General features: G+C 41.7%; 1 protein-coding gene and 1 non-coding gene across 6 annotated transcripts in view; both read right to left on the reverse strand.

Moving 5' to 3' along the window:
* The window catches only part of PML (PML nuclear body scaffold), a 52,544-nt gene that overhangs the window by 28,097 nt on the left and 1,490 nt on the right, over nucleotides 1-22,957 (reverse strand). For all 5 annotated transcript variants that reach the window (XM_043921691.1, XM_043921693.1, XM_043921692.1 and 2 more), the window contains exon 2: nucleotides 21,811-22,277. In XM_043921691.1, coding sequence (XP_043777626.1) covers nucleotides 21,811-22,277 — 467 coding nt within the window. The remainder of the gene's footprint in view (nucleotides 1-21,810; nucleotides 22,278-22,957) is intronic.
* Nucleotides 18,812-18,873, reverse strand: LOC122707093. Its single transcript, XR_006344617.1, has one exon. It is a non-coding gene; the product is annotated as a U7 small nuclear RNA (small nuclear RNA).

Below are 22,957 nucleotides of genomic sequence, written 5' to 3' on the forward strand. Positions count from 1 at the left end.
GCAGGCAGGGACTTCCCTGGAGGTCTAGTGGCTAAGACTCTGCTTTCCAAATGCAGGGTCCAGGCTTTGATCCCTGGTCAGGGAACTAGATTCCACATTGCCAAAACTAAACATTCCATGTGCTGCAACTAAGACAGGGAACAGTCAAATAAATAAATAAACAATATTTTTTTAAAAAAGAAAAGAATGCAGGCAGCCTCTAGAAACTGGAAAAGGCAAGAAAATGGGCTCTCCTCAAGAACCTCCATAGGGAACACAGTCCTACAGACATCTCGATTGTAGCTCAATGAGACCTACTGCAGACTTCTGACCTCCAGAGGTAAATAATCATCTATCTGTAATGGTTCAAGCCCCTAAATTTGTGGTAGATTGTTACAGCAACAATAGGAAACTAACTAAAACCCAAGTGGCCTGGCTCAGAGTCCATGCACTGAAGCACTGTAAATATTACTGTTCAAAGAGTACCAGGAGGACTTCCCTGTGATCTGGTGGTTAAGAATCTGCCTGCCAAGGCAGAGAACATGGGTTTGACGCCTGGTTCAGGAAGATCCCACATGCAGGGGGCCTGGGTGCCACAACTACTGAAGCCCGTGTGCCCTAGAGCCTGTGCTCTGCCAACAAGAGAAGCCAGTGCAATGAGAATCCTGAGCACTGCAACTCAAGAGCAGCCCCACTTCACCGCAACTAGAGAAAGCCTGCATGCAGCAATGATGACCCAATGTAGCCAGAAGTTAATCAATAAATTAAAAAAAATATTACCAGGAAAAATATTAGTTACTTCCCTAGAAATACTGCTATAATTTACTCTAGCCAGCAATGAGAATAACAAGTAAGCCCATCTAAGGCCAGAAGAAAGGATTTTAGCTGGGGCCACTTTGGTCTCAATTCCTGAGATCAACTTGTCCCAGAAATGCCAACAGAGAGCCTTCTGGCCAACCCAGTTCCAAAGTCTTGGCACCAGGTGCCAGGTACGAGTCCTCAGCTTTGCCAGCTCTCAACCTTTCCAAGTCACCTAAGGTGGTAAGTCCCAGGGCTTGAGCCTCTTGATCAAACAGAGGAGACTCATTTCACACTAACAAAGCTTCTCTGGAGACAGAAAAATGTGTGGTAAGGGAAATGGGGGTCACTACTGGGTCATGAGCCTTCAACTCATCCAGCCTCAGCACACTGGACCTAAGTAACAGAGACTCATCTAGGCTGTGAGGCAGGGTCAGTGATTGAGGTAAGTGGTAGGGGGAGCAGAGAAAAAAGCTGGGCAGATGCAGATCTGACCTCAGATCTGTGCCCTTCCTTGGCAGGTCATATAACCTCCCTGGACCTCGGTTTTCTTATCTGTAAAATACGGATAATTCCCACCTCATATGGGAGTGCTGGAGAAGATCAAAATAAGTCCTTCATGAATGTTTTTAACAAAGACTATAATTATAATTGACTGAAATATTAGTGTTCTCTAATGACACTATTAATGAGAAATGCTAAGAATTATGAAAAGAATGAGTAACTCTAGAGAGGGAAATTTGGCAACATTCATCACAATTACAAATGTATTTATCCTTTGACCCAGCAACACCTCCTTCTAGATTTCTTTTCTACAGTTCTATCTCCATGCATAAAAGGTAACATCTGTACAACGTAACACAGTCCATAATAGCAAAGAATAGAAACAACCCAAGTGCCCATCACTACTCAAAGAGTTACATAAATTAAGATGCACCTGTGCAACAGAGTACTATGCAGCTGGAAAAAACAGAGGAGGTTCATTAGAGGCAAAAATCTCCCTGGCAAAATAAGGATAATAATAGGAGTATTAGAAGGATTAGATGTGTTATATATATATAAAGTTAGAACAGTGACCAGCATATACTGTATTCAATTATGATGATGTATATTTTAAATAAATCAAGATGTGGAAGTGTATATATAGGATGCTACCCTTTGTATATGAATGGAGAAAAACAAGAATATATTCATATTTGATTGGCATTTGAATAAAGAAACCTTAGAAGGTTACAAATTATTAGTTATGCGATGGGGCAGGGCAGAGGTGGAGTAAGACATTTCACTGTACACCTTTGAGTTTGCTCTCCTGGTTGAACTGTGTGAACATATTACCTATGTTTTTAATTAAAGAACAGAATTCTATTAGATGTGGGCAATGCTGCTGCTGCTGCTAAGTTGCTTCAGTCGTGTCCGACTGTGTGCGACCCCATAGACAGCAGCCCACCAGGCTCCCCCGTCCCTGGGATTCTCCAGGCAAGAACACTGGAGTGGGTTGCCATTTCCTTTTCCAACGCATGAAAGTGAAAAGTGAAAGTGAAGTTGCTCAGTTGTGTCCAACCCTTAGTGACCCCATGGACTGTAGCCTACCAGGCTCCTCTGTCCATGGGATTTTCCAGGCAAGAGTACTGGAGTGGGGTGCCATTGCTTTCTCCATGTGGGCAATTAGGCTATAGACATACAGGGAGAACTAGAACCAGCTGTCATTTTCTCAGCTTTGGGTCCATGGGAGAGGGGTTGAGTCTGTGGTGAGTGTCCCTTTCCATAGGGACATAGGGATTTCCCTGGTGGTCCAGTGTTTAAGACTTCACCTTCTAAAGCAGGGGGTATATGTTCCGATCCCTGGTCTGGGAGCTAAGATCCCACATGCCTCCTGGCCAAAAAACCAAAACATAAAACAGAAACAATATTGTAACAAATTCAATGAAGACTTTAAAAAATAGTCCACATTAAAAAAAAAGAAAAAAACTTAGAAAAAAAGAAGAGTGCTCCAGGCCTGGGAAGGGGACCCCTAGAGTGGCCTGGCTGGAGGGAGAGCAAGACTTGCTGGGTGGACCACAGTCTCTGCTGGGTCCTCTTCTTTGGTGCCTTCTGCCCCAAGTGGGGTCTCCCAAGGGAAACCAGCCACCACTCCCCCTCTGCAGTCAAATGCTCCACCACTGAGTGATAACCACCACCCTCCCACTTCCCCTCTTGATGGAAGGAGACAATTAGCTTCAGGTCTCTCTCTGTTTGGGGTCTTCCAACAGACACCCTGGGGCCCAAAGCCCCCAACTTTCTGCTAAGACTGAGGTGCAGACTCTGAATCAGAATGATCCCTCATGGGGCTGCTACCCAAGACCATGAATGACTTCCTTGGCTTAGGGTTCCTCATTCAAAAGACACTTACTGAGCACCTCCTGTGTGCTTGACATTTTTAGGGGTGACACAGGTGAGGTGGGCACCTGCCCATAGGAGCTCCATGATAAGGATCTGGACTTAATGCAAAGAGGTGTAGCTCTGGAGAGCAAAAGGGCACTTGTTTACTCCTGGAATACTCAAAAAAATGAACTAAAACACCACAGAATCAATATGCCAGAATTAAAATAGCTTAATTCTATTCCAGCAAAGCAAACAAAAAGAAAATATGGTAAATATTTTCCAGCTCCCATTCACAATGACAATTTCTAAAATGCTTAAAAAAAAAAAAAAAAAGAAAAAAAACCTAGACATAATCCTAACAAGAAACATGTAGAACTTATTTAGACTAAAGGACAAAAAACCCACTAAGAAAGTCTAAAAAAACGAAAGAGTGTATCAAGGTCCCAACTACAGAGACTATTATTATTATATTAATTTTTCTGAAGTTAATATAAAGGTTTGAAGCAATGTTAGGCAAACTACGAATGAGATTTTAAAGCAATTAAAAAATTTATTATTATTATTATTATTTTTGGCTGCACTGGGTCTTTGTTGTGGTGTGTGGGCTTTCTTTAGTTGCAGAGTAGGGGGCTTCTCCAGTTGTGGAGCATGGGCTCTACTTCGAGTGGGCGCTTTAGTTGTGGCACATGGATTTAGTTGCCACTCAGCATGTAGAATCTTAGTTTTCCGACCAGGGATCGAACCTGCATCCCCTGCATTGGAAGGCAGATTCTTAACCACTGGACAATGAGAGAAATCCCAAGAATGAGATTTTAAAACTTAACCAACTGATTCTAAATTTTACATGAAGGAGTAAATAGATCAAATAGATAAGAAATTTTTGTAAAAATCCATGTAAGGATAGGGATTTTCAGTGCCACTGACAACATTATAGAACTACCACTATTAATGTACTGGTCTAATAGCCAAGAGGAAGATCAGCAAAACAGAAAGCCCTGAAAGAGACCCTGGCATCTATCAGAATACAGCATTTTACATAATGAAAAAGAGCATCCCAAACTAATGGACATTAAAGGGTTTTTCAACAATTTTATCAGGAAAACTGGTTATGGGGAGGCGGGGGGCAGGGGTATAAATCAAGTTAGAGCTTTGCCTCATGCTCTACAACAAGATATATTTTTGATGAATCAGAGTTAAATATGAAAAATAACACCATGGGGGTGTAATAGTTGGTTATTTACTCTCATGATCATAAAGACCTTATAACCAAGGAAGAAATGGAAGACATCATACAATCAACAGATGGAGCTGCCTGAAAATTCAAAATGGTCTATTTTTTGAAAAGACATGCACGAGCTCCTATTTTAAGGAAATTACACTTTGTGACACTCAGGGATGTTCATTCTGTTTTAGATAATTATAGAGACAGAAGGAAGGAAAGGAAAAACTCTATACTGATAGCACTTACCTCTTTCTCTTCCTCCCTCCCCTGTTTTATGTACTGAGATTTTCCAAAAGTTTCCATAATCAATTCTAAACAAAGGAGTTTGGACTTTAAATAGGAGGCAATGGGGAACCAACAGAGAACATTCCAAGTGGGAATTACAACAAAGCTCTATCTCTTCTGTTTTGTGACACATTGTTCGGTGTATTCCTTTATGACTGCAGTGAATTGACTGCACTATGACTATTTTAACAGAAGCTCCAATAAGTCCCCTGGGTTCTCAGCCTTCCCATTCCTAAGCTGCCTGTGTCTAAACGTCCCACAGGCCATCTGACAGTGGGACAAGGTATCGGGAGCTCTTCCATGATTCCTACTTACGAGACCGTGAGTGAATTACGTTCTCTCTGAGTCTTAATTTCCCCATCTACACAGTAGGGATAAAGCTTCTGTCTCACAGATGGTTACAAAGATGAGGGGCTGGTGCATGGGAAGCAACCAGCACAGTGCCAGGCACACAATGGACGTTCTGGAGTTGTGAAAGAGCGGGCATTGAGCACACAGCGGGGCGGCGTGTGTGGGGAGTGGGGCTGTGTGTGTGTGGGGAGGGGGGCTAGCCCTGCTGCTGGTGGGTGAGCCTCTCAACCTTGGGCAGTAAGGAAATATCGCCACTGAGCGTGGTTTCTGGACTGCTCCCTTTCCAGTAGGGACATGCCACCCTAAACCAGCCTCACCTCCGACGAGGACCACAGCAGCATGCCACTTATGCTGTCCTAGGAATCTTGCATCCTCAGAATGCAAGAAGCAAAAATCCTATGAAATCAGGACCCGTGGAGGAGAGTTGGCCCCAGAGCACAATTCCAGGGCAGGGCCTGGCTTGGTGAATGGTGACAGAAAAACCGTCCACGTCACACCCCCATCTCAACAAGGTGACTGGGAGCTTTCACTTCTGAGGGGTAGTGAAAGGAACAGCCTCCTTTGGAAATTCAAATAATTAACTAGAGGGGAATTAAAGGGATCCATTAGTCATTTGCACAGCAGTATGAATGCATTTAATGGGCCTGGTTTCCTACTATCTCCAGGGTGACAACAGTTGAGGAAATAACGATTTCTGAAGCGAGGAGAGGAGATGCATAGTTGGAGATGCCAAGATGCTCAAAGAGAATGAAAGCATTATCCGTTAACTAGTCATGGCTGAGAAGGTGGTGGCAGAGATAGGGAAACCTGAGGTCTTAGGAAGATAAGAGAAGTTAGGAAAGAGGAGAGAAGGAAGCCTTGTCTATTTCATACTATCTCCTTATACCGGCCCCACAACCAAGAAAGAGGAAGAGGAAATTTGTACTTTTCCTTCCGCACTCTTTCCTGTGTAGGTCTCTGCTTTCCAGACGGGGTGGGCAGTGTTCTGTTGGGCCACGTCACTCATTTAGCAGGCGCACTGCTGCATGGGCCCCTGCCTCCCCTTCCCTCTTTATGGCAGTGAAGGGAACTACCATCCAAAGGCCACTCCAGCCAGAGATCAAGGGGAATTCCAGACTCCTCCCCTCCTAGACTGCTTCAACAATTACTCATCGTTAAGTCTTGTTAAATTCTTTCTTCATCTGCTTAAATATAACAACTGAATACCAATTATGTTGCAGGTATGGGGCTAGAGCGTAGAGATGATTAAGGCTGAATTCTAGCTCCTAAATCTGTCATACCAATTCCCAACAACACTGCCTTTGTTCTTGTCCCAGTTATGACTTGGATGCCTTTAAGACGGTCCCTTAGTAGGCCTCCTTGCCCCTGGTCTCTCCAGTCAACCCTTCCTAGTGCCTCCAGACAGTATTTCTAAAATGTGATTACCATCATTAGCTTAAGTGATTGCAATGATGCCCCTTGGAAGTACTGCCAGAATAGTTACCAAGTGCAGGAAATATTTTAAGTGGCATGTAAGCTATATGTTAATAAAGGAGATTCAAGTTTTGAGCAAAGTTAGATCACTTGGGCAAATTCATTGAGTTGTATAATAATATACTATAATTATATAGTATTGGATACTAGTCAACATGAACACGATTTGGATTTACATGTCAGTAAATTTTGCAAGACAACAAGACAAAGTTTATCACATAGATAGTGATTATCAAGCTATTTTATTTAAGTCAACCTAATTTCAATAAATAAAATGGCAAAACAGATGGAAATGGCTTAAACAATCAATTAACTAAAGCCATGATATTTGATATTTGATAAAGAAAAATGATATTTGATGATTGAGATAGCAATAACTTGTGGTTCAGCTGGTAAAGAATTCGCCTGCAATGCAGGAGACCAGGGTTTGATCCCTGGGTTGGGAAGATCCCCAGGAGAAGGGAAAGGCTACCCACTCTAGTATTGTGGCCTGGAGAATTCCATGGAGTCCATGGGGTCGCAAAGAGTCAGAAACGGCTAAGCAACTTTCACTTTCACTTTATGGGGGCGTCCCAGGTGGCGCTAGTGGGTAAAGACGTCTCCTGCCAGTGCAGGAGCTGCAGGAGACTCAGGCTCAGTCCCTGGGTCTGGAAGATCCCCTGGAGTAGGAAATGGCAATCCACTCCAGTATTCTTGCCAGGATAATCCTATGGATAGAGGAACCTGGCAGACTATAGTCCATGGGGTCACAGACTCGGATACAACCGAGCATGCACACACATATGTAACTTAATACTTTATTAGTTAAGGAACATATGATATAAAGAGGCAGCTCTTCTATTTAGTTGTACCAATCTCAAAATACCTCTCCAACTCTAACAGATTTGACAGAACAAATCCAAATTGTAAAATATGCCAAAGCAGGTATTTGTTATGCAATTCAATGACTATAAAGTTAATCATTAAATGTAAATAGAATCTGGGGACATAGAAAACAAGTAGTAACTCATGTGACACAAACAATTTTGACATTCTCAAGTACTTTTATAAAAATGGGTACAAAATGATTTTATGTAGTTTTGAGTGTCTACTGTGGTTCTGATCTTTGTTATTCATTTAATCCCCATTAAACATATACAACCAACTCTGGTATCCCTGCCTAGGAAATCCCATGAAAGGAGGAGCCTAGCAGATTACAGTCCATGGGGTTGAAAAGAATCGGACATAATTTAGCAACAAAAGTACCACCCCAAGTACTTTTATAAAAAAGATAATAAAATGATTTTATGTAGCTTTGAGGGTCTACTATGGTTCTGATCTTTGCTATTCATTCAATACTCATTAAACATACACATTTCCCCCAAACTGTAGTAATACTGTTAAGATTATTAATCTGAAAAAGAATAAAATAATAAATTAAAAACTGTAATACTAAAGGTAACAGAGCAAGAAGAAAATAAGCAAGAGGAAGAAAGAGGAGGAGGGATAACATAAGAAATTTTCACTGAAATAGAACTTTTAGACTAAAGGAGCAAGTCAGGTTCTAGAATAACTTGATACAAAATGCTCAACACTAAGACAGCTTGGTTAAATTAATACATTTCAGGAATGAAAAGTATCTTTAGGCATCAAGACAGAAAAAGCAAATAAATCTGTCCTTAGGACTCTCCTGGTGAACATCTGCTGCTGAACGATAATTCAGCAAAGTCTATAAAGCTCTAAAGAAATGACATCTGGGCATCACCAGATGGTCAATACTGAAATCAGATTGATTATATTCTTTGCAGTCGAAGATGGAGAAGCTCTATACACTCAGAAAAAACAAGACTAGGAGCTGACTGTGGCTCAGATCATGGACTCAATATTGCAAAATTCATACTTAAATTGGAGAAAGTAGGGAAAACTATTAGGCCATTAATACATGACCTAAATCAAATCCCTTATGATTATACAGTGGATGTGACAAATAGATTGAAGGGATTAGATCCAATAGAGTGCCTGAAGAACTATGGACAGAGGTTCGTGGTATTGTACAGGAGGCATTGATCAAGACCATCCCCAAGAAAAAGAAATGCAAAAAAGGCTAAATGACTGTCTGAGGAGGCCTTAAAAATAGCTGTGAAAAGAAGAGAAGTAAAAGGCAAAGGAGAAAAGGAAAGATATATCCATCTGAATGCAGAGTTCCAAAGAAGAGCAAGGAGAGATAAGAAAGCCTTCCTAAATGAACAATGAAAACAAATAAATGAAAATAATAGAATGGGAAAGACTAGGGATCTTTTCAAGAAAATTAGAGATACTGAGGGAACATTTCATGCAAAGATGGGCACAATAAAGGACAGAAATGCTATGGATCTAACAGAAGCAGAAGATATTAAGAAGAGGTGGCAAGAATACACAGAAGAACTGTGTCATTATAAAAATTTTAATGACCCAGATAACCACGATGGTGTAATCACTCACCTAGAGGCACACATTCTGGAGTGTGAAGCCAAGTGGGCCTTAGGAAGCATCACTACAAGCAAAGCTAGTGGACGTGATGGAATTCTAGTTGAGCTATCTCAAATCCTAAAAGATGATGCTGTTAAAGTGCTGTGTTCAATATGCCAGCAAATATGGAAAACTCAGCAGTGGCTACAGGACTGGAAAAAAATCAGTTTTCATTCCAATCCCAAAGAAGGGCAATGCCACAGAATGTTCAAACTATCGCACAATTGCACTCATTTCACATTAGCAAAGTAATGCTCTAAATTCTCCAAGCCAGGCTTGAATAGTACATGAACTGAGAACTTCCAGATGTTCAAGCTGGATTCAGAAAAGGCAAAGGAACTAGAGATCAAACTGCCAACGTCTTCTGGATCATAGAAAAAAATAGAGAATTCCAGAAAAATATCTACTTTTGCTTCATTGACTACGCTAAAGCCTTTGACTGTGTGGATCTCAACAAACTGTGGAAAATTCTTAAAGAGCTGGGAATACCAGACCACCTTACCTGCCTCCAGCAAAACCTATATGCAGGTCAAGAAGCAACAGTTAGAACTGGACATGAAACAATGGACTGGTTCAAAATTGGGAAAGGAGTACAGTAAGGCTGTATATTGTCACCTTGCCTATTTAACTTATATGCAGAGTAATCATGTAAAATGCTGGGCTAAATGAAGCACAAGCTGGAGTCAAGGTTGCTGGGAGAAATGTCAATAACCTCAGACATACAGATGACATCACCCTTATGGCAGAAAGTGAAGAGGAACTAAAGAGCCTCTTGATGAAGGTGAAAGAGGAGTGTGAAAAAGCTGGCTTAAAATTCAACATTGAAAAAAGGAAGATCCTGGCATCCAGCCCCATCACTTCACGGCAAATAGATGGGGAAACAAGGGAAATAGCGAGAAACTTTATTTTCTTGGGCTCCAAAATCACTGCAGATGGTGACTGCAGCCATGAAATTAAGACGCTTGCTTCTTGGAAGAAAAGCTATGACAAACCTAGACAGTATATTAAAAAGCAGAGAGATTACTTTACCAACAAAGGTCCATCTAGTCAAAGCTATGGTTTTTCCAGTAGTCGTGTACGAATGTGAGAGCTGGACCGTAAAGAAGGCTGAACGCTGAAGAACTGATGCTTTTGAACTGTGGTGTTGGAGAAGACTCAGGAGAATTCCTTGGACAGCAAGGAGATGCAACCAGTTCATCCTAAAGGAAATCAACCCTGAATACTCATTGGAAGGACTGTTGCTGAAGTTGAAGCTCCAATACTTTGGCTTCCTGATGCAAAGAGCCCACTCACTGGAAAAGACTCTGGAAGCTGGGAAAGACTGAAGGCAAAAGGAGAAGTGGCCAGCAGAGGATGAGATGGTTAGATAATATCACTGACACGAATCTGAGCAAACTTCGGGAGACAGTGGAGGACAGAGGAGCCAGGCACACTGCAGTCAGACATGACTGAGCGACTGAACAAGTCTAATTTTACTTCAATATCTTTTTTTTTCATCAAAGTCAAGGAAAATTAAACGTAACATTGCTTAAATAGCAAACTTCCTTTGAATAATTTAATTCTAAGGGAAAATACAATCTCAGCTCTAAACAAGCAACTTGCAGAATTCTTTTTTTTGCAGCTGGGCCTGGTTGTTAGTTGAAGACTGCCTGCATGTGGAGGCTGGGAGCACCGGGTCAGGCTCTGTGTAGACAGAGTCTGCAGTCAGGAAATCCTGTGTCCTGTCCTGGTCCTCACTGGGATAAGACCTCTTACTTGGGAATGAGCTCCCATTAATGTTCTGGCCTCTTGCAACAATTCTTTCTTTCTCAATAATCTTATAGGAGGGTGTGGAACAGAACTATCCTATGACCTAGCAATCCCATTCCTGGGCATATACCCAGGAAAACCATAATTCAAAAAGCTACATGCATCCCAATGCTCAATGCAGCACAATTTATAATAGCCAAGACATGGCAGCAACCTAAATGTCTACTGACAGAGGAATGGATAAAGAAGATGTGGTACAGATACAATGGAATATTACTCAGCCAGAAAAAGGAACGAAATCATGCCATTTGCAGAGCTGTGGATGGACCCTGAAACTGTCATACACAAAGAAGTCAGTCAAATAGAGATGAATAAATACCATATAACATCGCTTATATGTGGACTCCAGAAAAATGGTATAGATGATCTTATTTGCAGAGCAGAAACAGACATAGATGTAGAGAACAAAAGTATGGATACCAAGGGGGGAAGAAAGGGAGGGATGAATTGGAAGATTGTGATTGGCGTATAGACACTACTATGTATAAAATAGATAACTAATGAGAACCTTCTGTATGGCACAGGGAATTCTACTCAGAGCTCTGTGATGACCTACATGGAAAGGAAACCCAAAAAAGAGGGATAGATGTATATGCATAGGAAAAGGGACCTCACTCCAGTATTCTTGCCTGAAAAATCTCATGGACAGAGGAGCCCTACAGTCCATGGGGTCACAAAGAGTTGGACACGACTGAGTGACTGAGCTGATTTACTCTGCGTACAGGAGAAACTAACACAATACTGTACAGTAACTATACTCCAACAGAAATTAATCTAAAAAAGAAGATGAGGTCAGATCCAACCAGAAGAGCCCATTCTCTGACCGTATCGGAAAAGGCAAAGTTTCCCACTTGAAAAGTACTGCCCCGGTACCAAGGAGTCAAAGAGCACCACTTAAGGCTGGCTTCATACTTGTCCCCTGCACTCTGCTTTCTGCTGCTACTGTATGATGTTGCCTCTGCCCTGAACCAGGGTGCCTCTCCCCACCTGTTGCAAATCATCCCAACTTCTGGTCTTGGGAACGCTTTTCCCAGTTGATAATCTCATCATACTTCTCAAACTAGATTACTTTTTGTTTGTTCAGTCACTCAGTCATGTCCAACTCTCTGCGACCCCATGGACTGCTACACGTTAGGCTTCCCTGTCCTTCACCATCTCCTGGAGCTTGCTCAAACTCATGTCCATTGAGTCGGTGGTGCCATCCAACCATCTCATCCTCTGTCATCCCCTTCTCCTCCTGTCTTCAATCTTTCCCAGCATCAGGGTCTTTTCCAATGAGTCAGCTTTTTGTATCAGGCGGCCAAAGTACTGGAGCTTCAGCTTCAGCATCAGTCCTTCCAGTGAATATTCAGGACTGATTTCTTTTAGGATGAATTGGTTTGATCTCCTTGCTGTCCAAGGGACTCTCAAGAGTCTTCTGCAACACCACATTTCAAAAGCATCAGTTCTTTGGCATTCAGCCTTCTTTATGGTCCAACTCTCACATCCGTACATGACTACTGGAAAAACCATAGCTTCGACTATACGGACCTTTGTAGGCAATGTCTCTGCTAATAGGTCTTTCATTTCCCCCATTCAACTATAGCTAAAGTTCTTCCTGCCTACAAATTTTAACGGTCCTAGATTGATTCCCCTAACGTACCCCTACCCTAAGGCACTCCCGAGCACATGTGATGATAAGGCTGGCAGCCACCTTGACCTCCAGGACAGGCTGTCCATGGCTGTGTGAGACCCTGGCCTTCTCCCCATGCTGCCATCTCTGCATTCCTGCAGGCCCCACCTGTACCATGGCCTCAGCCTCCTAAAGTGGCTCCTTTTCCCCCAGGTCCAGATTCTTTGCTTCAGTTTCAGGTTGGGTCATATACCCAACAATAAATTGGTAAATCTCAAATTCTTTATGGAAGAGGAATGGCAACCCAGTCCAGTATTCTTGCCTGGAGAATCCCATGGACAGAGAAGCCTGGTGGACTACAGTCCATGAGGTTGCAAAGAGTCGGACACGACTGAGTGACTAACACTTTCATTCTCAAAATGTAAATAAGCACGTAGCCAAAAAAAGAAAACAATCCTGGTCTCCCTGCTCCTAAACTTGCTCACCTCAATCAAATAGCAGAGTACAGAGAGAGGATCTGAACACTCTCCTGCTCTCTGCCTTAATTCCTCTCGGGGGTTTCCAACAGAGTCCCCCATAGATCCACTCACACTGTGTTCTCTAGGATATTCACTGGTGTAAGAGCCAACTGCAGGGAAATGGGGAAAACTGAGAACCTTCTTTGTCCTGGAAATTACAGGACAGAGTCATAACTCTTCCAATTCCCCCATGTTTTTTCTTTCTTTCTTTTTTAATAATTGTATTTATTTGTTTTTGACTGTGCCGAGTCTGTCCCTGCATGAGCTTTTCTCTAGTTATGGAGAGCCAGGGCTACTCTAGTTGCGATGCCAGGGCTTCTCGCTGCGGTGGCTTCTCCTGCTGTGGAGCACCGGCTCTAGGGCACACAGGCTTCAGTAGCTGTGGCGCGTGGGCTCTGTAGTTGCAGCTCCCCAGCTCGGGAGCACAGGCTTAAGAGCTGTGGTGCACAGGCTCGGTTGCTCTGAGGTATGTGGGATCTTCCCGGACCAGAGTTTGAACCCACGTTCTCCAGCACTGGCCGGCAGATTCTTATCCACTGAGCCACCAGGGAAGCCCTCTCCCCCATGTTTGAGCCCAGCTCACCCTTCTAGCCCCTGCCACCCTGCACACCCATTACCTGGAGTTCCTGAAATGCAGCAGACTTGCTGGAGCCTCTTGATTTGCACACGCTCCCTCCTCTTTCTGCTTCCTTACCTATCAGCCTAAGTACGATACTCCCTTGGAAGCTGTAGTCCCCAACCAGCAGCCAATCCAGGCTAGGCAGGTGGCCTTTCTTGAGCTCACTTGCCCAGTGTCTGCCTTCCTTCTTCCTCCTGCCCTTAAATGACTGACTGAACACCCATGGGACGTTGGCCCTCTGGCAAGGGAAGACGTGAGGCAGAGGACAGTGGCTTTTCACACTGTCCTTAGGGCAACTATGGGCACAGAGTGACCCACGTGAGCCGGCTTCCTCAAAGCCCTTTGCAACCTTGATTGTTAATTGCAGATCTGGTTCCTTCACCAGATTGTGACCTCAGAGGTCAAGGGCTGTATCTGTTTATATTTATACCCAAGCACCTAGCAGAGGGCCTGCTATGTAGCAGGAAGGTGGGCTGAAAGAATGGACTCCAGAGGCATGGTGACCAAATGCCAAGGGCCCCAGGGAGGACCCTCCCAGGCTGGGTTTAAAAGTTTAAAGCCATTTCTGATGCTGCCTCTTAGTGTGAATCATAAGTCAGCTCAATGTCAAAGGATGGAAGGGTTTATTATTGACTTGTAAGCTGAAGGAAGTTGTGGGTTATTTGTGACATTGAGGTTTTGTGCAGAAGAAACAAGTTGAAGTTTTCTAATAATCACTGATAAAATGTGAAACAATGTGAACTGTGACTGTGTACGTATGGTTTTTAAATAACACGGTCAGCTTTTTGAAGACATCTACCATGCACAAGGGAAAAGAATCCTGTCTTCTTTCTGGAAGGACTTCCTTGCTCATTATACCTGGGGAGAAATCCACGCCCACCCCTACACTAAAAGGTGAGGCACTCCGTGAGCTACCACCATCCTGGGGCTCTGGCGGAGGTCCTGTCCTTATTGCAGGGTGGGAGATATAAACTGTGGTTCATACAACTGCTGCCTATCAGCTACTAAAATTGTGCGATCTAGATGTTCACATTTACATGTGAGCAGACAACACAAAACCACAGGATCTATAAAGAGAATTAGCAGCCAAAATGGGGACCAAACTGACTTCTGGCTCACATTGATAAAAGGGTAATATAGGAAACATAAAACTTCCAAAACTTCTAAGCTTGTTAGTTAGGGAGATTTAAGAATATACATTGAGAAAAGAAGAATAGGCCGACAAGAAAAAGCATCCTGAGAAAACTGACCTTATTTGGCAATTAAAAAAAAACATGATTGCTAGGGGAAAAACCTGAAAAAAAAAAAACCCTCAACATAAGTAGTAAACGGTAGAAAGAAGTCTCAAAAAAAAAAAAAAAAAAAAAAAAGCTGGTGGATTAAAAAATCAATTCAAGTACCTATGAGAATCTGGAAGAAAAAAGGCAAAGTAACGGAATTAATGGAATTCCCAGGGGGCTACAGTCCGTGGGGTCGCACATGGACACAACTGACCATAGAGAGTGCCATACCGAGTGACGTTAAGTTAGACAGAGAAACACAAATATCATATGATGTCACTCATATGTGGATTCTAAAAAAAAAAAAAAATGAAACAAAGGAACTTATTTACAAAACAGAAATAGAGTTAAAGATGTAAATACAAACTTATGGGTACCAGGGGGAACACGGGTGAGGGGTAAATTGGGAGACTGGGATTGACACAAACACGATGCTGCTGCTGCTGCTAAGTCACTTCAGTCGTGTCCGACTCTGTGAGACCCCACAGACGGCAGCCCACCAGGCTCTGCCGCCCCTGGGATTCTCCAGGCAAGAACACTGGAGTGGGTTGCCATTTCCTTCTCCAATAAACACAGTACTATATATAAAACAGATAAGTAATAAGAACCTCCAGTTTAGAATGGAGAACTCTACTCATTACTCTGTAATGACCTATTTGGGAAAAGAATTTAAAACAGAGTGGATATATGTGTACGTATAACTGATTCACTCCATTATACAGCAGAAACTAATATCACATTGTAAATTAACTATACTCCAATAAAAAATTAATTTTAAAAAAGCCACACACACACACACAAATACTTGTAAAAAGAAAAACATAAGCAAATGAACAGAGAGCAATACATAAAAAAAGTAGAAGACAATTTCTTTGAGCTGAAGAAAGACTTGAATTTTCAGTTCAACAATGTCAGAGAGGATCATTGAAAAAAGAAAAGACCTATAGCTTGAAGAAATATTTTCAAGAATAAAGAAAAATTACATAAAAGTCATTAGCAGGGGCTTCACTGTTGGTCAAGTAGTTAAGAATCCACCTGCCAATGCAGGAGACACAGGTTGGATTCCTGGTCTGGGAAGATTCCACATGCCTCGGGGGGCAACAATGCCTATGCGCCAAAACTACTAAAGCCCACACGCCTAGAGCCTGTGCTTCACAAGGAGAAACCACTGCAATGAGACGCCCTCTCACCGCGAGTAGCCCCCTCTCTTTGCAACTAGAGAAAGGCTGCATGCAGCAACAAAGACCCATCACAGAAAAATAAAATAAAGATCTTTTTTAAAATCCTTAGCAAACAAAAACAGATTACCCAGAGAGGAAAAATAGACAATAATTGACTTTCTCACCTGCAACACTGAAGGCCACAAATGTACAAAGCAAAGTTTATGTATTCCAAGATGAAAGATTTGTGATTGTGACCTCAGAATTTTACAATGAGCTAAACTTTCCTTTAAATGTGACTCCGTGGTCTCACTGTCTAGGGCCTGGGTTTGATCCCTAGTCAGGGAATTAAAATCCCACAAGCTACATGGCACAACCAAAAAACATTATAAATACAGAAATGTGACAGCAAAAGAACCTGCAAGTTAAGATACTCAAAGTTCTGGAAAGTATGCTTCAAAAATCAACCAAAAAATTTACTTGAAGTATTCCAGTCAACTGGGAAATGAAGAACATTAAATAATTGAAGAAAGAGGAAGATATAGAGAAAATTATTGTGGGCAGCAACACCAATAAGAATCTAAGATCATAAATAACAAGTGGGTTACAATGTGATAACTAACTGCCAAAAAAAGATGCTTAGGATAGAAAAGACATAGAAAATTTGGTAATAATCTAGAGATAAAATTTCATGTTAATACAACTATATCTGAATGTGGGAACGGAAGGAGAGAGGAAAAAGTATGCTAAAAGTTTTATCCTATCTGGAAGAACAGTTGTAATCTACTCTTGATGGTTCAGTTGGAAAAGAATCTGCCTGCAATATAGGAGACCTGGATTCGACCCCTGGGTCGGGAAGATGCCCTGGAGAAGGGAATGTCAACCTGGTATTCTTGCCTGGAGAATTCCACTGACAGAGGAGTCTGGGTGTCTACAGTTCATAAGGTCGCAAAGAAACAGATGCCAACTGAGCAACTAACCACACACACACACACACACACTCAGACACACACACACTCACTCACTCTTGATGGTGAGAGAGAGATACACATACACACATATGTTCTATTATGTTTGTTAAAAATTTAAACAAGAGTAGAAAGAGGAGATATAGATACATCTCTACAAAGAATACACATTAAAAAAAATCCGAGGAATGTGCTAGTCAAAGGAATACAGTAGGCCCCAAAGAAAACCTCAACAAAGTCATAGATACAACTCTTAAATACTAGTTGACCATATTGTAGAAATTAACATCAAACATTTAAATCAAACAATACAAGCCACTTGAGAATTTTAGAAAACATTCTCCCCCACACTCTTCTAACAAGGAGAAAATGTTTGAAAAGAGAAAAGACTGAAATTAGAGATATTTGAGAAACGATTGACTATGATTACACTACTTGTCAAAGTTATGGGAGGCAGGCAATGTTATACTCAAAGAATGCAGTAAACAATGAGGATAGCAAGTAAAGGAATTAGATGTTCAGTTCAGTTAGGTGAATAATGAGAGAAGAGTACAACAAAGAAAATAATGATGCTAAAAATAAAATGATTAATTAGAAAAAAGGAAAACATTAATATCAGCAAGCAATAAAAAGATCAAAAAAAGAGCTAGTGCTTTGAAAAGACCACTAAAATAAGCACAAATATACAACATTAGGAGGCTTCCCTGGTAGCTCAGGTTTGAACCCTGGGTCAGGAAGATCCCCTGGAGAAAGGGAATGGCAACCCACTCCAGTATTCTCGCCTAGAGAATCCCATGGACAGAGGAGTCTAGTGGGCTACAGTCCATGGGATTGCAGAGTCAGATGTGACTAACACTCTAACTTTCATACAACATTAGAAATAATGGAGAAGGAAATGGCAACCCACTCCAGTATTCTTGCCTGGAAAATCCCATGGATGGAGGAGCCTGGTAGGCAACAGTCCGTGTTGTTGAAAGAGTCGGGGACACGACTGAGCGACTTCACTTCACTTCACTTTGAGACAAGAGCCCTCTGTGTCTCCTTTTGCCTGGCAAAGGAATAAAACTTTTCTACTTCACCCCGCCCCCCAAAAAAAAGAAATAAGAAAGGGGACACAATTACAGGTATAGAGGAGATATTTAAATTGTAAGATAACTCAAGATGATTTAGAAAACATTCCAGAAAATCTGATTCATGACCGTCCCCAAAAAGGGAAAAAAATCTACTCTTCAAAAAAGGCACCTGTCTCAGATAGCTTTTCAAGAAACTTCTATAAGCTTGAATTGCTTATGTCCTTTATTCTACAACAGAGAAATTATAAGAATAGTATTTTAACATTTATTGAGTATTTAATATGTGCCAGGCACTATGCTAAGCAATTTATATATATCATCATGTTCAAAAAAACTTACAAACTCATTGAAAGAGATTAGTATCAAATGGATACAAAAACTTGACAAGGAAATCATATATATGCATAAAAATTGAGCACATTTACAAATATAGATAATAGCCTAGATAAAACAGTAATAAATGGAATCAAGCTAGAAACTAAAATAATTGTATGTCATGACCAAATACAGTTTTTCCTCCTGGGAATTAATGGTTCAACATAAAGAAACCTAGTGATGTCATTCATTATACTAAAAGGTGAAAGGACACCTTCGGAGTCCAAAGAACACCTATCCCTGAGTTAAAACAAGACAACAGCAACAACAAAACTCTTAGTAAACTAGATGCACAAGGCAACTTTCTTAATGTGATTTTTAAAAGTCACCTAAGGAAGTCAACAATAAACATCATACTGAACAAGAAAACATAAGAAACTTTTTCATGAAAGACAGGTACAAACCAAAGTTGCCTTTTCTTTTTTTTTTTTTTTTTTTTTTAGGGGCTTTCCGGTGCGAACCGGAAAACCTGCTAGACAAATTCTAAAAGAGCTGTAACACTCAAAGTTGCCTTTTCTAACCACTTCACATTATACAATGTTGTCCTGCAGTTCTGGCCAAATCAGTGAAACAAAGTTACAAAAAGGTAATATGTATAAATATTGGAAGGAAGAAAGTTTTTATTATTTATAGGTGATATGACTACTTACCTATAAAATCTAAAAAAAAAAAAAAAAAAAAATCAATGGAAAAACTTACAAGAATAAAAGAGCCCAATAGGATGGCTAGATATAGTATGTGTGTGTGTGTTAGTCACTCAGTTGTGTCCAACTCTTTGTGACCCCATGGACTGCAGCCAGCCAGGTTCCTCTGTCCATGGGATTTTCCAGGCAAGAATACTGGAGTGGGTTGCCATTTCCTTCTTCACTATATATATACACATACATATTAATGAATGTTAACGATAATCTGTTAAAAACTATAATGGAAAAGAGTCCATTCATAATATTATTGCATATTATCTCACAGGCAATGCATGCTCAGTCATGATCAACTCTTTGAAACCTCATGGACTGTAGCCTGCCTTGCTCTTCCCATCCATGGGATTTCCCAGGCAAGAATAATGGAGTGGGTTGCCATTTCCAGATCTTCCTGACCCAGGGATCTAACCCATGTCTCCTGAGTCTTCTGAACTGCAGGCAGAATCTTTACTGCTGAGCCACCGGGGACCTTCACTACATGTTGTAAATTTAACTATAATTTAAAAGTTCAAGGTATTTGTGAGAGCATTAAGAGTTCACACAGGTATGTTATCTTTTTGCTAAAAAAGGGAAAAATAAGTCCTATAAGACTATATACTTATATCTGTGTGTATATTCATAAACTCTGGAAACTTTTAAAGTTGGTGAAAGTGAAAGTCGTTCAAGCATGACTGACTCTTTATGACCCCATGGACTATGCAGTCCATGGAATTCTTTTTCAAACCCAAAAGATGTAACCAGAGATGAGGTCAATTCGTCCAAGATTTAATTCCATCTCAATCAAAATCCCAAAGAAAATGCGAATTCTGAAGCTGCCTGAAGTGTAAGAGCAAGAGAAGCTGCACAAATTGTAAAAGCAAAATTATTTCTGAAGAGTGGGAATTCACCCTACTAAATATAAAGCTACTGAATTCACTATCTTGTACACCTGTAACTTATAGAATATTGTACATCAACTATGCTTCAATTTTTAAAAAATGGGAAAAATCAAACAAAATGAGTGGATTATTCAATGAAAGTTGTTGAGAGAACTGGCTTTCTATCTGAAGAGAAACAAGAAGCAAGTGTTCCTATCTTATATCACACACAAAGATAAGTTCCACGGGAGTTAAAGATTTAATGATAAAAAGAAACTATTAAAATAGAGTATAAGTAAATATTTTCAATATTGGCATAGGCAAAATCTTTCCTAGGATGACCAAAGCCAGATACCATAAAGGAAGAGATTAATGGATTAGACTATATAGAACTAAAAACTTGAACACAACACCTTATATTAAATGAATGACAAAGGTCAACACAGGAAAAATGTCTGCACTATAACAAGCTCTTATAATTGAAGAGTAATTCCTAAGAGTAAACAAATCAACAAGCAAAAGACCTCAGTAAGCAATTCACAAATGAAGAAGCTCAATGACCAATAAACACATGAGGAGTCACTGGACAACCTCAATAATAAATAAAGAAATCCAAACTCAAACAATAATATCAGCCCTTGTGGAATCTGGTAGTACAGGTGGTAAACCTCCTAGCAGGAAGCAAGCGTAAGTTATAGTTTAGCAGGAATGGAACTCTGTCTGAGTGTGCCCCTTATGGGCAAAGAATACCTTCACTTTGTAAGCTGATCCCCAAGAATCTTATACAGCTATTTATTGTAGGTGGGTGAGAGGAGAGTGTTAAAAGTTCACACAGGTATGCTATCTTTTTGCTAAAAAAGGGAAAAATAAGTCCTATAAGACTATACACTTATATCTGTGTGTATATTCATAAACTCTGGAAACTTTTAAAGCTGGTGAAAGTGAAAGTTGCTCAGTCTTGACTGATTCTTTGTGACCCCATGGACTCTGTAGTCCATGGAATTCTCTAGGCCAGAATATTGGAGTGGGTAGCCTTTCCCTTCTCCAGGGGATCTTCCCAATCCAGGGATCGAACACAGGTTTCCCACATTGCAGGCGGATTCTTTACCAGCTGAGCCACGAGGGAAGCCCTTTAAAGCTGGTAACAATGGTTAACCTTGGATTGGGGAGGGAGAAGGGATGGGTATTAGGCAGATGTGGGACAAAATGGAATGGAGACTTTGTTCTCTCTATAAGTTTTGTTAGCAATTTTTTGAACCGTATTAATGCATTTTATTTGTCTCAAAAAATCTGAATTTAAATTCCTGTGCTGCTTGGTAAAATAATTAAAATGGGACTTGACTTTCTTCACATAGACCCTCCCAGGAAGTTCGGGAGTGCTTTTGAGCCAGGAACTAACTACCCACATCTCATTCTACAATCTAGCTTAGGGAGACTTGAGTGGCAGCACTTATGGAAAATTCCACTCTTTAAGAGTTTTTATTTTTTTATTTTTATTTATTTATTTTTTTCTTTAAGAGTTTTTAAAGGGCAGTTTGGTAACATGTATCGAAATGTAAAACTTTCATATCCCTTCACCGAGTCCCGGTATTTTAAAAAATTTATCCTGAAGAAATGACTGGATATGGGTGAAAAGATGATTCTGCAGCATTATTTTCTTGTGAGGGGAAATTGGGAACTATTACTATCCATCCATTCCCACGGGAAAGCGTAAACTGTGGTCATGGCTACTGATGCTGCTGGTGTGTGGACCACATTGTGAGTTGCAAGACCTCAGAAGCTCCTTGACCCACGCTCCGGCTGTTAGGCTCTGGATCTCTGCCCCCCGCAGCCTCTACCTGGCTCTTAGATGCACCACCCCACCCTCGGCCGGCCTGCTCACCTGGTCAGCATAGGAGTGCGGTGATTGGGGTTGGAGCAGAAGATGTTGTTGGACTTGCGGGTGCCATCCAGAAACTCCCGTATCGACTGGCTGCGGAGCTCCGCCAGGGGCCGGGCCTCGTGCTTGAGGAACCACTGGTGGGCCTCGAAGCACTTGTGGCAGATGAGCTGCTCGCACTCGAAGCACCAGTAGTTGGCCGGCTCTTTGCAGCGGGTGCAAAATGCCTGCTCGCGAGCGATCTGCTGGTACACCGACAGCCGCCGCTGCAGGCTCTCGAAGAAGACGTTGTCCAGGGCCTGTGTGCCGGCGCCTGAGGGCCAGGGGTCCCGGCAGACTGGGCACTGCACGCCGGACTCCTGCAGGCATCCTGAACACAGCGTGTGCAGACAAGGCAGGAGCTTGGGGCACTTAGCTTCTGCCCGGCAGCCCTGGCAGCGCAAGAACTGGAACTCTTCCTCCGTGGCTTGCTGGGGAATCAGAGAGGGAGGTGAGACGTGAAGTCCCAGGAGTCCCCACCCGACCGGATACCCATCCTGCGGCTGCCTGCTGACAGTGGCACTTCCTGTTTCATACCAGGCTGTCACTGGATGACACAAAAACCCAGGCTTATCAGTATCCCAGTCCTCCACTGACTTAGGCCTTCCCACACTCACTCCACGATTTACTGAGCATCTGCTTCTCATGAGACAAGATACACAGATGTATAGCAGCAGTCCCCAACCCTTTGGGGACCAGGTTATGGCTTCCTGAAAGATAGTTTTTCTATGGGTGGGGTGATGTAGGGATGATTTAAATGTATTACGTTTATTGTGCACATTTTTCTGTTTCCACTGTGATAATTTGGTAGTGCAAGCAATGAGAGCAGCTGTAAGTACAGATTAAGTTTTGCTCTCTTGCTGACTGCTTGCCACTGTGAACCCGGTTCCTAATAGGCCAGGACAAGTGCCGGTCCGTGGTCTGGAACTTGGGGACCCCTGATTCCAGGACAAACCCTTGCCTTCAAGGGACTTTAAAAAAGGAGATTCATTAAATGTGGGTCATAAAGCCTCACACAAAATGCTTACTGCACTTTGATGGTTCCTCAAAAACTTAAACATAGAACTACCATAGGCTCCAGCAATTCTACACCTAGCTATATACCCAAAAG

Source organism: Cervus elaphus, chromosome 13 (genome assembly GCF_910594005.1).
Source record: "Cervus elaphus chromosome 13, mCerEla1.1, whole genome shotgun sequence".
NCBI classification, from domain to species: domain Eukaryota; kingdom Metazoa; phylum Chordata; class Mammalia; order Artiodactyla; family Cervidae; genus Cervus; species Cervus elaphus.